At 50.2% G+C, this 14,219-nt stretch overlaps 1 protein-coding gene across 3 annotated transcripts; it reads left to right on the top strand.

Moving 5' to 3' along the window:
• The first annotated feature begins 6,899 nt into the window (after positions 1-6,899).
• PVRIG (PVR related immunoglobulin domain containing) lies at positions 6,900-8,542 on the top strand. 3 transcript variants are annotated; one of them, XM_059693670.1, is made up of 6 exons: positions 6,900-7,087; positions 7,172-7,275; positions 7,369-7,519; positions 7,603-7,726; positions 7,818-7,875; positions 7,978-8,542. In XM_059693670.1, exons 1-6 carry the CDS (start codon positions 7,027-7,029, stop codon positions 8,290-8,292), a joined length of 813 nt encoding a protein of 270 aa, XP_059549653.1. In that variant the 5' UTR covers positions 6,900-7,026; the 3' UTR covers positions 8,293-8,542. The 3 variants fall into 3 exon arrangements, with proteins under 3 accessions (XP_059549653.1, XP_059549652.1, XP_059549655.1); XM_059693669.1 differs by having other exon boundaries at positions 7,172-7,519; XM_059693672.1 differs by lacking the exon at positions 7,603-7,726 and having other exon boundaries at positions 7,172-7,519.
• The last annotated feature ends 5,677 nt before the right edge of the window (positions 8,543-14,219 follow it).

Here is a 14,219-nt window from a genome sequence, read left to right as displayed (position 1 = left end):
CTTTCCATGTCCTCATCCCCAAAACACCTGTAATAATTTGAAATTTTATAGACTCTCAATACTGAGAGATAGGAGGTAACTTAGAAGTTATTCTAAATATCCAACCCTAAAATCCAAGCCTTTGACATCACCTTCGCCTTCATCCTTGCCTTCCCCAGGTAGTTCTCATCAAGTCCTGTCAAGTCATTCTCTAAAATGTATCTCTGATCTATTTCTTTTTTCATTGCAGCCATCATCTCTCTCCTAAACTGCCATAAAATAACCTTTGGAAATTGGCCTCCTTGAAACTCTGACTTGTTTCTTCTTATCCTCTGGTCTCTCTTTTCCCTCTGACAAGCAATCAAATATATGAAGACACTGTCACTTTCTACTTTGCCTATTTTCTTCTGTGGTTTAAGAAACCCTTCAGTCTCTCCTTTTATTTTTATGCTTATTTATTTATTTTTAAAAATATACTTTTATTGATTTCAGAGAGGTTGGGAGAGAGAGAGAAACATCAGTGGTGAGAGAGAATCATTGATTGGCTGCCTCCTGCACAGCTCCACTGGGGATCGAGCCCGCAACCCCAGGCATGTGCCCTGACCAGGAATCAAACTGTGACCTCCTGGTTCATAGGTTGATGCTCAACCACTGAGCCACGCCAGTTGGGCCAATCTCTCCTTTTAGATATGATTTCCAGTTCTTCCCTGTCCTGGGCATCTGCTTTAATTTCAAGTTCTCACTGTGGTCTCCTAGGCTGAAGACTGCCATCCAGCTAGTGGTCTCTGCAAAGGAACCATGACTTCCTGTGATCAGTTCACTCAGCTAAACCCATTTCTTCCATCTTCCCCTTTCCTTCCCCCTACTCTCCCTCCCAGATAAAAGCTGGAAATTGGGTTGGTGAGTCTCCTTTGGAAAGACAGCCTACCAGAGTGCTTAGTGATTACAGCATCAGCCCATGCACTGGTTAGCCTACCAGTAACCTGGGGGCAGAGTGGGGGGAGCACTTGACACATTCAGAGATCTTTAGCCTGTGTTCAGTTGGAACAGCTCCAGGGAAAGGAGCCTTTTCTATGGGATCTGGGAACAGAGTGGGAAAACTGAGTTGATGATACAGAGATCACTAAGGATCCAGGAGGGAAAAGATTCCTGAGTTATTTAAATACCAGCCAAGCTGAGGGTACTTCACAAGCTCAAAAGAGAAATTTGAAAGCTCTGTAAATGTGGAAATATGTATACAGCTAGAGAGCCCACTGTAATGGATTGAGCTCCAGCCTTTGGATCTGTGTGGTATACCATGCTCCCCAAATCCTTTACCACTATTGATAGGCAGGGTTCTAGGTCCTCTCCCCGTGAATATTGGATCCATGATTGCTTAATAGAATGTGGTAGATGATGCTGTGCCAATTTCCAAACCCAGGCCTTAAAGAAACGGGCAGCTTCCATGCCGTTTCTTGAGATAATCACTCTTGGAACTTGGTTACTGTGCTGTGAGAAAGTCCCAAGCCGCCACATGGAAAGGCCATGTGTAAGTGTTAAGTCAGCAGCTCTAGCTGAGGTCCCAAACCACTTTCAGCATCAAGCACCAGACGTGTTCACATGTGAATCAAATGATTCCAACACCCAGCTTTTGTCTTCCAGCTGAGGCCCCAGGCATCACAGACCAGAGACAAGCCACCTTTCTGTGTCTTTTCCAAATTCCTGACCCATAGAATCCTTGAGCATGATGAAAGGATGGTGCTTACACCATTAAGTTTGGGTGGTTTGTTATGTGACGCTCGTAACTGAAACAGAACCTTAGCGTCTTAAGTATCCAAATATTTGGGCATCTTTATCAGTTAAAATTTTGTATATATTATATAAATATTTACTACTTGTTTTACTTACACATTAAAAATATAATGGATGATTTAGTGATGAAGTAAATGTTTCTAAATATTTTATTGGTTAACAGTACAAAATACCTTTATGTGCTAAAAACATCATAGAGCAAAGTGAGAAACATTTTTTAAATCATAGCTTAACATTTCTGATTCTAGCTGAAGTTTATTTTGATAGTTTTAATGACCTTCATAACTGAAGAGTACATCTCAAAAACTTGGAAATCCAAATGGAATTGGTGCTTCTTTAGCTGCATTTACTGTTTTAATAGGTGAGCCAAGCCCTGGCCAGAGTGCTTAGTGATTAGAGCATCAGCCCTTGCACTGAAGGGTCATGGCTTCAATTCCCATTCAAGAGCACATATCTGGGTTGTAGGTTTAATCCTCGGACATGTCTCTCTCTCACATTGATGTTTCTCTCTCTCTCTCTCTCTCTCTCTCTCTCTCTCTCTCTCTCTCTCTCTTTCTCCCTTTCTCTACCCCCCCCACCTCTCTTCCACTCTCTCTAAAAAAAAAAGTAATGGAAAAAATGACCTTGGGTGAGGATTAAAAACAATAATAATGAAATAATAAATGAGCCAAAATCCACTGAAATTCTTTATTTGGAAGACTTGTAACAGGTCAGAAAATGATTTCCAAGTACAAATAACAGCGTTCTTAGAGGGGATACACATTGTTTGGGACCACAGAACCACTACATACTATAGCACATAAATTGCAGTCCATCATAATAGGCTGTGGGTTTGCCTCTCTTACTGTAGAATGCTGATCTTATTAGAGGTGACCCATGACATTTGGATCCCAGTGAGGGTGTCACTTAATAGTAATAAAAGTTAATTTCATTTATCTTAAAAAATTAGAAATGTTAATCATTTTTTCTGCATGATACCAGTGGGTATTTTGTATATCACCCGAGGTAACACAGCCCACCTTGACGACCACAGTTTGAAGGATTTTGTGCCAGTCGGCTCCTTGCCAGCAGAGGCAGAGCTGTGGGCTTCATGAGCAGCAGCTCCAATTGGTTAGGCCCAGGCCAGGCTGGAACTGGGCTGAGGCCAGCTCAGGCAGCGGGGGTGGAGGACCCTGCACAGGCTGAAGCTGATCTGGGTTGATAAGTGACACCAAGCAGTGCTTTTCAGGAGAGTATCACTGCATTGGCTGTTAGCTTACAACCGAATAAAGGCTTTTTCAACTCATATTGTGACCATGAACTCTGCCAGAAGGTGAGTTGTTGGTATTCTCTCCTAAATTATAAAGTGAAGGCTTGTTTTTTTCCAGATTGCTGAGAAAAGCCTTCAGTTAATAGTAAGTTACCATCCTTTGAACTCCAAACAACACTGACTCCAGAGGTTACAGGATGAAAGAAGAATGTGTTTGGATGACATAAGAGGATGGGGGAACGTTTATTTTCATACATAGACATCAATTCTTCCTTGAGCTCCATAGTTGCTTCCCTGGGGATAGGGTTGGACATTGCGATCCTGGACAGAATACACAAAAAGAGTCTTAAGCACAGAACACCCTGTGTGTTGAGTTGGAATAGCTGGAGAAATAGGCACTAAAGAATGATCAGAACGGAGCAGAGAAATAGAAGAGTGACAAACCCACCAAAAATAAATTCCAGGAAACTAAAGAAGGCCTCCAGTGGGCAGATGAGCCTAGAATCCTGGGGAAACTTGAAGGAAGATATATTTAATTTGATAAGTAGACAAGAGCCAGAATTGGACTGAGTGGTGTAGTGGAATGCCGAAAAATGAAACATTTGTGTGGTTGCAATAGCCTCTCACATTACAGGATGGGGAAGCTGCCAAATCTAGGACCTTTGCATAGGTTCCCCACTGATGGGGTGGAGAACTGCTTTTTTTAAAAAAAAAAAAACCACACCTTATAATCCAGTTAAAATTTTTAAACTATGTGTGGGAAAGGCAGCTCAGCATGGTTGTTAATATTGTGGGTTCTGGAGCCAAAATTTTTGTCGAGTTCTAGCTTCACGGTATATTAGCCTCGTGGCCCTGGGCAAGTTATTTCCTCATAAGATGATTGTAAGTGTGAATCGCTCACAACAAATATAGCACATAATATACACTCAGATGTTACCTCTTAGTTTTTATATTACTTTGATGCAAGAACATAAGTGACCTTTTCACAACATTTAAAATAATGTAAAAATAAAATGGAGCAGCTATGAGTCTCACTGTACAAACTCAAATGAGGATTGTCTCATATGAAAGGATGGTCACCAATACTCAGGGCTACAGCCAGGCATGAACAAAGTGCTACACCTTCTTAACTACATACTCCTCTCAGTTACACTGTGAAGCACAGTATGATTTCCTGTGGGGATATTACTTTCCTGGGAGGTGAAGTCGCTTTGTCTAAGCTTGCAGAGCTGGGAAATCGTAGCTCTAATTCAAACCCTCCTGAGCCTTATTCTAGACACTGACCACAAGGGCTGTTTTCACTGCAACTGGACTTGGGTTGTGGCTGAAGGAATTTCACCAAGAAGGATTAGATCAAGAAGTGGCTACCAGACTTGTGTTAGCTAAGCTGTGTCTCCAGCCCAAGAGGGATGAGGCCAACAAAGCAGGCTGATGACTCGGGGCTTATGTTGCTAGGCTGAATGACCTTTTGCATCACCAGAGCTCAAAACACAAGAGTGTTCGGGATAGCCAAGAAAGTTCTGAAGAGGACAAGGGCCCTAACATATATCACAACATAAAAGCATTCTACATAGGGCCATGTGATAATGAAGCAGGGCCATGTGATAATGAAGCAGGAATAAGAAGGGGGGACATCTTGGAAAGAGAATCCAGAAGTAGGTCCACTTGAATGAATTTATGATCAAGATAAGCATTAAGAAACAGTGGGGCAAGAGACTATTCAATAAGTGGTTTGGGGACATCTGCCATTCTGCCTAAATGTTACCCTATTTTACAGCACCCCCACCACCCCAAGTTAAACTTCTTTATGGGCTAAAAATAAACCCTCACAGTCAAGAATAAAAAAGCTAAAATTATTTTTATAATTTGGCCTTTCTAAGTAGTACATAATATTTAGAAATAATAAAAGATTGACAGTTTTAACTTCGTGAAAATTAAAATGGAGAGGGGAATGGGAATGAACAGGCTGATGAAGGAGAATTTTGATGTTTTCTAGTCTATATTGTTTGAATCTTACACAATGAGAACTTACTGGGGGGACATTGTGGCTTACAGATGGAAGAAAATGGAAAATGTTGGTGAGTAGTTAGCTTTGTACCGTGGCTTTTAATCCATCGATCACCAAGTATCAACCCCCCCTTATGTTCTTAGACTGTGTGGGGTTGAATAAAGGAGCCACCACAAGAGCCTGGCATCTGAAAGATGTTTGTCCAAGAAAGAAATGTCCCTTCAGGGACAGCTTCCTGGAGGTGGTAGAATTTGAGTTGGGCCTTGCAAAATGGGGAGGATTTCAGAGGGTGGGAGACAAGAATCTTCCAAGCTAGGGAGGCTGAGGCTGGCAGGCCAGGTGCCTCAGTGCTCCGCACCCACACTGGGCTGGGCCACCTGAAAGTGAATCAGCTTTGCACAGGTCTCCCACCCGGTCAGGGGAGCAGTAGTGGAGGAAGTGGTGAGAGCAGGTCTGAGTCAGGTTAGGAGACTGAGCCTGAGAGAAGGTCAAAGGTTTGAGAGAATGCTAACGGGGCCGGGAGCAGTCTGGGCCCTCCTGAGCTAGGCGCTGAGGTGTGGATGGGGTGACAGAGTTTACCCAAAAGACTGACTTGATTTATGGCTAACATCACAGGATTAAACATGCTGAATCAGGCAGGTGGGCAAACCAGGCCTCAGAGAGATGACAACAGCCCTGAGCAGGGCCATCTCATTTCTTTCTTTAAAAAAAAAAAAAAAAAAAATATATATATATATATATATATATATATATATATATATATATATATATATATATATATATATATATATTATTGAATTTAGAGAGCAAGGGGGAGAGAGAGAGAGAAACATCAGTGATGAGAGAGAATCATTGATCGGGTACCTCCTGCACATCCCATACTGGGGATGGAGCCTGCAACGTGGGCATGTGCCCTGACCAGGAATCAACCGTGACTTATAGGTTCATAGGTTGACGTTCAACCACTGAGTCACACCGGCTGAGCTCATGTCTTACCACACACTGGACAAGAGAGCTTGTTGGCTGTAGCCCTGTGCTCACCATAGTACTTTCATCCTAGAGTCAAGCTCAGCACAAGACAGGATGCAATCATTTTTATCACTTGTCACTGCTTATACAGCAGATTTCTGTAAATGAACATAAACAGAGAAGCAATTTGGGGGTGACACTGGAAAAAGATGGCCTGAGTCAGGGAGATGGCAGCAGGAGTGGTGTGTCAGGTGGTCGGAGCCCTCGGGCTGGAGATGTAAGAGGAGTCACAGATGACTATGCTTTTGACTTGAGCAGTTGGAAGTCAGTAATCCTCAGCTGTGGGTGGGGGAGGCTGCAAATGGAGCGGAGTTCAGTTTGGGGCTCGTTTGTGAAGTTAGGGGAGAGGGAGGTCTGGGCTGGAGATTTAAACGTGGGATGGCTGGGTATATAGAGAGTGTGGAAACGCACTTCGGGTGTCCTCAGTGGGTAAGCGATGGGTCAGGTGGGCTGGGCTCCTAGGTAGCCCCGGCTGGCTTTCCTGCTTAGAGGTCTTCCTCTTCCCATTTTCCTCCCCCTTCGCTGGGGAGGGTCTGGGTCAGAGCCTTCTTCCTAAGGAGAAACTGGGGCCCCTCCCTTCTGAGGAAATGGGATTCTTTTCAGGTCCCTTTGCAGTGTTCTCCCCTCCCCACCCCACCCTGTGCCCTTCCCCAAGGCCTGGAGAAGGTTGTTACCCACAGCCAGGGCTGTGAAAGGAACCTGAGCCGCCTGCCCTGCTCAAACTAAAGCACAGAATGGGGATAGAAAAAACCTTGTCACTGTCACTTTAATTGTCCCGAGGGAGGGGGCCCACAGCCCTGAGTTCACCAGCTGAGGTGGACCAGAGAAGGAAGTGGAGTTGGGTTGCGGAGAGCGCTGAGCCCAGCTGCTCCTGGGCCTGCTCACACATGAAAACTTCCTGCCATGAGAGCGGAAGCACAGGTGCCGTCCCCTACACGACAGCCCCCTGAGCCTGGGCCAGAGGGGAGCCATGGGCAGGCCCCGGGCCCTGGTCCTGCTCCTGGCACTGCTGACGCTCTGCATCACTGCCGGTGAGTGGGGGCTGGAGAGAAGCAGCGGCCATGGGGATGCCGTGGAGACCCAGCCCGGGGCCTTCCTATGTCTGTGTTCCACAGGGACCCCTGAGGTGTGGGTGCAAGTTCAGATGGAGGCCACCAAGCCCCTGTCCCTCACTGTTCGCTGTGGATTCCTGGGATCTGACACTATCTCTTTGGTGACTGTGAGCTGCGTGGGGGCTGATGGTGCTGGAGGGTCCAAGCTGGCTGTATTGCACCCAGAACTCGGCGCTCAGAAGTGGCCTCCTGCCCACCAGGCCCACTGGGAAACCAGAACCAGCGTCTCCCTTACCCTGGAAGGGTCTGAGGAGAGAAGCCTTGGTCCCAACACTACCTTCTGCTGCAAGTTTACTTCCTTCCCCGAGGGCTCCCAGGAGGCCTGTGGGAACCTCCTCGTCACAGAGCAAGGTGGGGCTGATGAGGGCTCAGGGAGGGCAGGGAGGAACTCCGGGCATCGGCCGGGGATCTGGTACGTCTCTCTTTGTGCACAGGGCTCCCTGCCCCTGCTTCAGCCCCTATTCTACGGGCTGACCTGGCCGGGATTTGGGGAATCTCAGGGGTCCTCCTCTTTGGCTGTGTCTACCTCCTCCACCTGCTGCATCGGCAGAGGCACTGGTGAGACCCAGCCCCCGCCGGGCCCAGTCTAAACCCTCACATCATTGGGCTAGCCGTCCGCTTGTGTCTGACCCTCCTGACTCTCTCCCAGGTCTGTCACGAAGCTTCAGCCAGCCCTCAGCAGCCCCCCGACACAGACACAAGCAACGGTGAGGACCAGGGATCGCTTTGGAGCAGGGACCTGAGTGGGCTGGAGCTGGGGGCCTGGGGTGAAACCTCCACTTGGGCCTTTTTCTCTGCTATCCCTGCAGGCAGGCAGCCAAGCCTCCCTGGCCTCTCTCCACATCCCCTACGCCACCATCTCCACCAACCACCTCTGCCAGGCAGCTATGGACACGGTCCTTCCACCCCAGCCATTGTCCAGGTGGGAGCCGATCCCCAACCACCCTGCACAGCATCCTGCCCCTTGGGCACCTCTGCCAGCCTCTGCTCGCAGCAGTTTCATCTCCGTTGAGAATGGACTCTATGTTCAGGCAGGAGAGAGGCCTCCCCACATCTGTTCCAACCTCATCCCTTTCCCTGACCCTCTGGGGCCCAGAGCCATGGAGGGGCGTTTAGGAATTTAATGAGAGGGCCCCCAAGTTCACTCCACCGTCCTCCCCTCCCAGGCCTCTGGGGCCCCTTCCATTGGTGTTTGCGCCTCTTATTAAGCCTCTAATAAGTCCACACATACCCAGCCAGGGCCCACTTGCTGCGGATGTGGCCAGTGTGTGTATGAGAGGTGACAAAACCCATCCCAGGTTGTTTCCTGCTTTCAAGTCCCCAGCCCTCCCAGGTGATGTCAATAACTACGTCAACAAAAAATGGTTTATTCGACTGGGGTCTTGGCTGGGCCTTTTCTTCTTTGGGAGCTGAAGAGGTTAGAGGCAGTTTCAACCCCTGGGAGGCAGGAGCCAGCTTAGAAACAGAGGGAGGAGGCCCTGGGTACGGGAGATCTCTCCCCTACCCCCACCCCCACACCAGATAGGAGTTTCCTGGGGCTGGGGAAGCCCTGTCAGGCTGGTGGCTCCTGGCCCTGCAGACCTTGCTGAGGTGTCTGATGGCCCAGCCAGGACAGTCCATGTTCACATCCCACCATGGCCCAGGACAGCACAAGGGCTCTGGGGCTTCAGCCTGAGAAAAGACCCTGTGGTCTGACCTGGTGACCCTACAACAGGGCTCCCTGAGATGGCCTGGGGATGAAGCCCTGATACCCTCCCCTCCCCCCTCCCCTCCCCTTCCCTCCCCTCTCCTCCTGCTCCAGAGTTGATACTCAGAGGCAAGGGGCTCATCTCCTATCTGCCCACAGTAGCTTCCTCTTGCTCCTCTCCTGCTACTAGGGCAGCAGGACTACTCGCCACTGGCCCCTGACAGACAGGCCCCTTCGACACAGGGACTGAACACACCCTCCCCACCCACTAACCTTCCCATCCAGGAGGTGGCTCTCCTTCCGTCAACAGGCCCAGCAGCCCGGCCTCATCACGTTGGCCACATGAGACAACGTGGTGAGAGAGCTCTGGAAGCCAAGAGGCTCCACGGGAATGTGGCAGATTCCTGGGAGGCGGGGGGACAATGTAGTCCTGGAGCCAGGCTCAGCCTACACCCCCAACCAGGGTGAACACTAGTTCCGAGGGCGGCGGGGACACCTCGCTCAGCCTCTTCCTTGGTCTCGCATGTGAGAATCCCAGGCAGTGCGCCCTGGCAGGCTAGGAGCCACCCCTCTACCCCTGTCTGGCTCAGGGAGGAGCCTGCCCAGAGGCTGTGTCCAACCACAAAAGTTTCTAGCAACCAGCGTACTCTTCCAGACATGCTCAGAAGTGGCCTTCCCAGAAGCCAGGCCCGTCTAGCCACCAGCTCCACACTGCACTAGGAGGAGGATGGACCAGACAGAGGGGGTTGGAAGGGGTCATTGGGCCTGTCTCCCTCAGCAAGTCCTCCTCCTCCTCCTCCTCCTCCTCCTCTTCCTCCTCCTCCTCTGAGAAGCCCTCAGCACTGGTCTAGCCGGCTCAGTGGTCCCTGCAGGGCTGGGATTTGAGGGAGAAAGGTGGGGTTGCTGCAGAGGTCCCCGAGGAGGTGAGAGAGATGTCAGTGAGGGAGGGAGTAGCTCAGGGCCCAGCAGTCTCGGGATCATGTTGGGAGCAGGGACAGAGGTTTGGGGGGCAGTGAGGCTTGCAGGAAGGGAATGTTCATGGAACAGGGGAGCTCTGAGGGACCCCAGTCCCCAGCCCAGCTCCCAGCCAGACCACTTGCCTAAAATTGCGTTGGGGGAGAGGTCCTCAGCCTGAGCCTGTCTTCCACAAACACGCTCGGGAGGCCACAGCCAGCCTGCTCCCGGTGGCACGTAGAACCCAAACCCTGCGGACCCAGGAAGTCTTCACAGCTGGCTTGCTCCCCACTGTACACCCCAAGTGCAGACCCAGTGGCGCTGAAGGGACCAGCTGGGAGAACCATGTGGCCCTGCATCAGCCCGGGGGATCAGCAGCGCAGGCTCCCTTCTCAGACCCAGTCTGGGAGAACAAATGTGGAAATCGAGGCCCCAGAGAGAGAGAGGACCTGCTGCAGGGGACAGGCCTGGATCGGCCCCAGCGCCTCCACAGACAGGCATCCGGGAGGTGCCCTCGGCCATAATCCAAGGCTCGCTCTTGGAACTGACCTGGGTTTGAACCCCAGGGCCTGTGGGCTTAGCTAACCTCCCCGAGGCTCACCGTGCTCCCCTGGCACATATAAGGGTGATGAGGCTGGCGGAGTGAAGACTGTACACCAGGGCCAAGTACCAAGCAACTTGGCCCGGAGTGTCTGGTTCAGGACTTACACAGGCCCAAGGGGTAGGTATTTTCAATAAACCCAGCAGACACGGAGCCTGGACGGCTGAGGAGGAGGGATGGGGCGGGGGTTGCGGGGGGCGTGGGGGGGGGGGTGACGCGGGGCTGTGCAGAGCGACTGACAGGGACCCTTGCAGTCCGGGCTGCGGGATGTGAGCCGGCCCCCGCTGGCACCGCTGGAGGCTCCCACCCGCGGGGCTGCCCTCGAGGGCACCTGGGGGGTCCTTCTGCGAAGATGCGCGCTCTGCCCAAGAGAACGGGATCCTGGGAGGCGTCTGGGGGTTGGCAGAGCTGTGTCCCACTGGCCACCGCGATCCCCACCCCCTCCGCAGCCGGTCTCGCAGCCCCGCCCTTGCCCAGCAGCGGGTGACCGTCTGCACCGAGGTCCGCTGCTCCTCCAACCCCAGCGCCCTCAGTGCGGTCCAGCCGCGCGGCCCTGAGCCGCCCGCCCCTCAGCGGTCTCCGAGCCCTTTTTTCGTGGTCCAACCCCAGCTGCTCTCGGGCTCCTTCCCCCCACCCCACCCCCCCGCCACAGCCCTCCCCCAGGTCCCAGCACCGGTCCGGGAGCTTACCCCCTGCCCTTCGCCTCAGCTCCCTTTAGTGCCCCCTCCCCCCACCCCGTTCACCCACCCACTGCTCCGTGTGGTCCCTGCGGTCCCTGCTGCTCTGAGCTCTGAGCCCTCAGCTGCCATCACCGGTCCGGAACCCCAGGTGACGCCCAGCAGCCGCCTTCCCCGCCCACAGGCCCCTCTGGAGACCTGCCGGGGAGCCCCAGGCCCAGAAGGGGAGCTGGGACCTGGATGCCAAGACCACCCGCCCGGGATGCGACCTCAGGCCCCTGTGTGCCCGCGGATCCTCGTGGTGCAGGGTGCGCTGCAGACCCTGGGCACGTGGTGACCTCACCCCCTGCCCCTTCGGGGCGCCCATCCAGCTCGAGCTGAGAGGTGGCCAGGAGACTGCGACAGTGAATGGCATGGGTCTGGGGCCTGGAGAGAAGAAATCAGAGAAAGGGGTGTCTGAGGACTCAGCCAGCAAAATGCAGGAGAAGACTTCCCGGCTAGGAGGAGGTCGGGGCTAAAAGGGACAGAGTTGAGCTCAGAGTCGCCTGGTTTGGACCTCTCCCAGACCCCGGAGAGAAACCACAGGCGGTGGCCCCAATGCCAATTCTTACGGGAGGAGACACACAAATACACAAGATTCTAGGTCTGTGGGTCCAGGCTGGTCAGGGGAGACCCTCCAATTTCCAATCTGGTGATGCAGCTGGGCCACCTGGAATTCCCATAGCTGGGCCGTTCCACAGCTTCACTTCAGCATCTGTGAAATGGGTCAGCTAGCTCACCTGGGAACTGGGCTGTTTGGTAAATACACAGACAAACATTACAATTGTTAGAAGATCAGGGTGCTATGAAAAGGAATAAGGGGACCTCTCCGTGTAGACATTTAAAATAAAACCTGAGGGTAAGTGGGAGCTGTCTAGGCAAAGACTGTGAGGAGACTGTTCCAGGCAGGGAAAGACGAGCAAAGGCCCTGAAGCTGAAAAGAGCTCAGCATTGCCAGGGCCCAAAGCAGCTCAGCGCGTTTGACACAAGGTGAGTGCGAGCAGCAGGCAAAGCCTACGGAAGGGACCATGATTTTATTGTAAGAGCGTTATTATAAAAGCCTGGGTGGGTTTGAAACAGAGCAGTAAAATGATCAATTTACATTATTATTATTATTATTATTATTATTATTATTATTATTAATTAATTTTTTTAAAGACCAATCTGGGTAGAAAATGCCTGTGTGGGAGGCAGGGCAGAAAAGTGGGAGGAGGAACAATTGGGAAGCTACTGCAATCATCCAGGTGGGAGATGGTACCCGAGTCAAGGATGGTAGAATGTATAGATGGAAAGAAGTGGGTGAATTCAAAATATGTTTTGGAGCCAGAGTTGTTCCTGGCTGCTGGGAGAGGGATCAGGATGCTCTCAAGGGTGATGCCCAGTTTTTCAGCTTGAACATCTAGGTAGAAGAAATTCACTGAAATGGAAGATTGATAGGAGCATATTCCAGGGAATGGGTGACAGTCAAGGAGCCAATTAAGAGACAGCTTAGCCGAAACCGGTTTGGCTCAGTGGATAGAGCGTCGGCCTGCAGACTGAGGGGTCCCGGGTTCGATTCCGGTCAAGGGCATGTACCTGGGTTGCAGGCATATCCCCAGTGGGGGGTGTGCAGGAGGCAGCTGATCGATGTTTCTCTCTCATCGATGTTTCTAACTCTCTATCTCTCTCCCTTCCTCTCTGTAAAAAATCAATAAAATATATTAAAAAAAAGAGAGAGAGACAGCTTAAGTCGAGATGCCTGAGATACAGATGAGGTGGGGGCATGTCGATGTCTCCTCAGAGCTCAGGCCTTGTCTTAGGAAGGGACAAGATATTTATATGAAACTAGAGGCCCAGTGTATGAATTCGTGCACCAGTGGGATCCCTCAGCCTGACCTGCGGGATCAGGCCAAAACTGGCTCTCTGACATCCCCCAAAGGGTCCTGGATTGCTAGAGGGCGCAGGCCAGGCCGAGGGACCCCACCGGTGCACAATAGGGGACTGGGAGGGATATGGGAGGTTGGCCAGCTGGGGAGGGACCACGGGAGGGCTCCTGGGCATGTCCAGCCTGTCTTGCTCAGTCCCGATTGGCCAGACCCCAGCAGCAAGCTAACCTATCAGTTGGAGTGTCTGCCCTCTGGTGGTCAGGGCACATCATAGCAAGCGGTTGAGAGGCCATAGCATATCATTATCATATTATGCTTTGATTGGTTGAACAGACGACCAGATACTTAGCATATTAGGCTTTTATTATATAGGATCTTGATAAGAGAAATCAAAAGTTACACATAAATAGAGAGCTATATCATGTTTATAGATTATAAGGCTCATTGTTAAGAGGCCAATTATCCCCAAATATATCTACAGAATCAAAGGCTTCTTAATCAAAATTTAAGTAGGTTTCTTTGTAGAAATTGACCAGCAGATTGTAAAACTCACAGGAAAAACAAGAGTACCTCAAAATACTAAAACAATTTTGAAAAAGAGCAAAGTTGGAGGACTCATACTATTGGATTCAAAATTTAAATACAGGTAAAGAATTCCAAGGGTTTGAGGAGATGTGAGCCAAGAACTGTGGATGAAGACCAAATATATTTTGCTTGTTTGAATGACCAAATGCATACTTTTTAAACTTATTTTTTAAAATAAAATTTTATTTTTCAATTACAGTTGATATAGAATATTATATTAGTTTCAGGGGTACAACACATTGATTAGACATTTATGTAACTTATGAAGTGACCACCCTGGTAAATCTCATACCCATCTGACACCATATGTAGTTATGCCAATAGTATTGACTATATTCCCCAGGCTGTACCTTACATCCTCGTTAGTGTTTTTATTAACAGGCAACTTTCACATCTTAATCCCTTCCCTTTTATCACCCATTCTTCTAACCCCCTTCCATATGGTAATCATCAAAATGCTTTTTGAATATATGAATGAAATGTTTCTGTTTGTTAATTTATTTTGTTTTTTAGATTCCACATATAAGTGAAATCACATGGCATTGTCCTTCCCTCTCTGACCCATTTCACTTATAATACCCTCCAGGTCCATTCCTGTTGTTGCTGATGGCAACATGTCATTCTTTTTTATGGCTAATATTCC

Source organism: Myotis daubentonii, chromosome 4 (assembly GCF_963259705.1).
Source record: "Myotis daubentonii chromosome 4, mMyoDau2.1, whole genome shotgun sequence".
In the NCBI taxonomy this organism is placed as follows: domain Eukaryota; kingdom Metazoa; phylum Chordata; class Mammalia; order Chiroptera; family Vespertilionidae; genus Myotis; species Myotis daubentonii.
The sequence above is the reverse complement of the archived record's forward strand: the minus strand, read 5'-3'. Positions and strand labels throughout refer to the sequence as shown.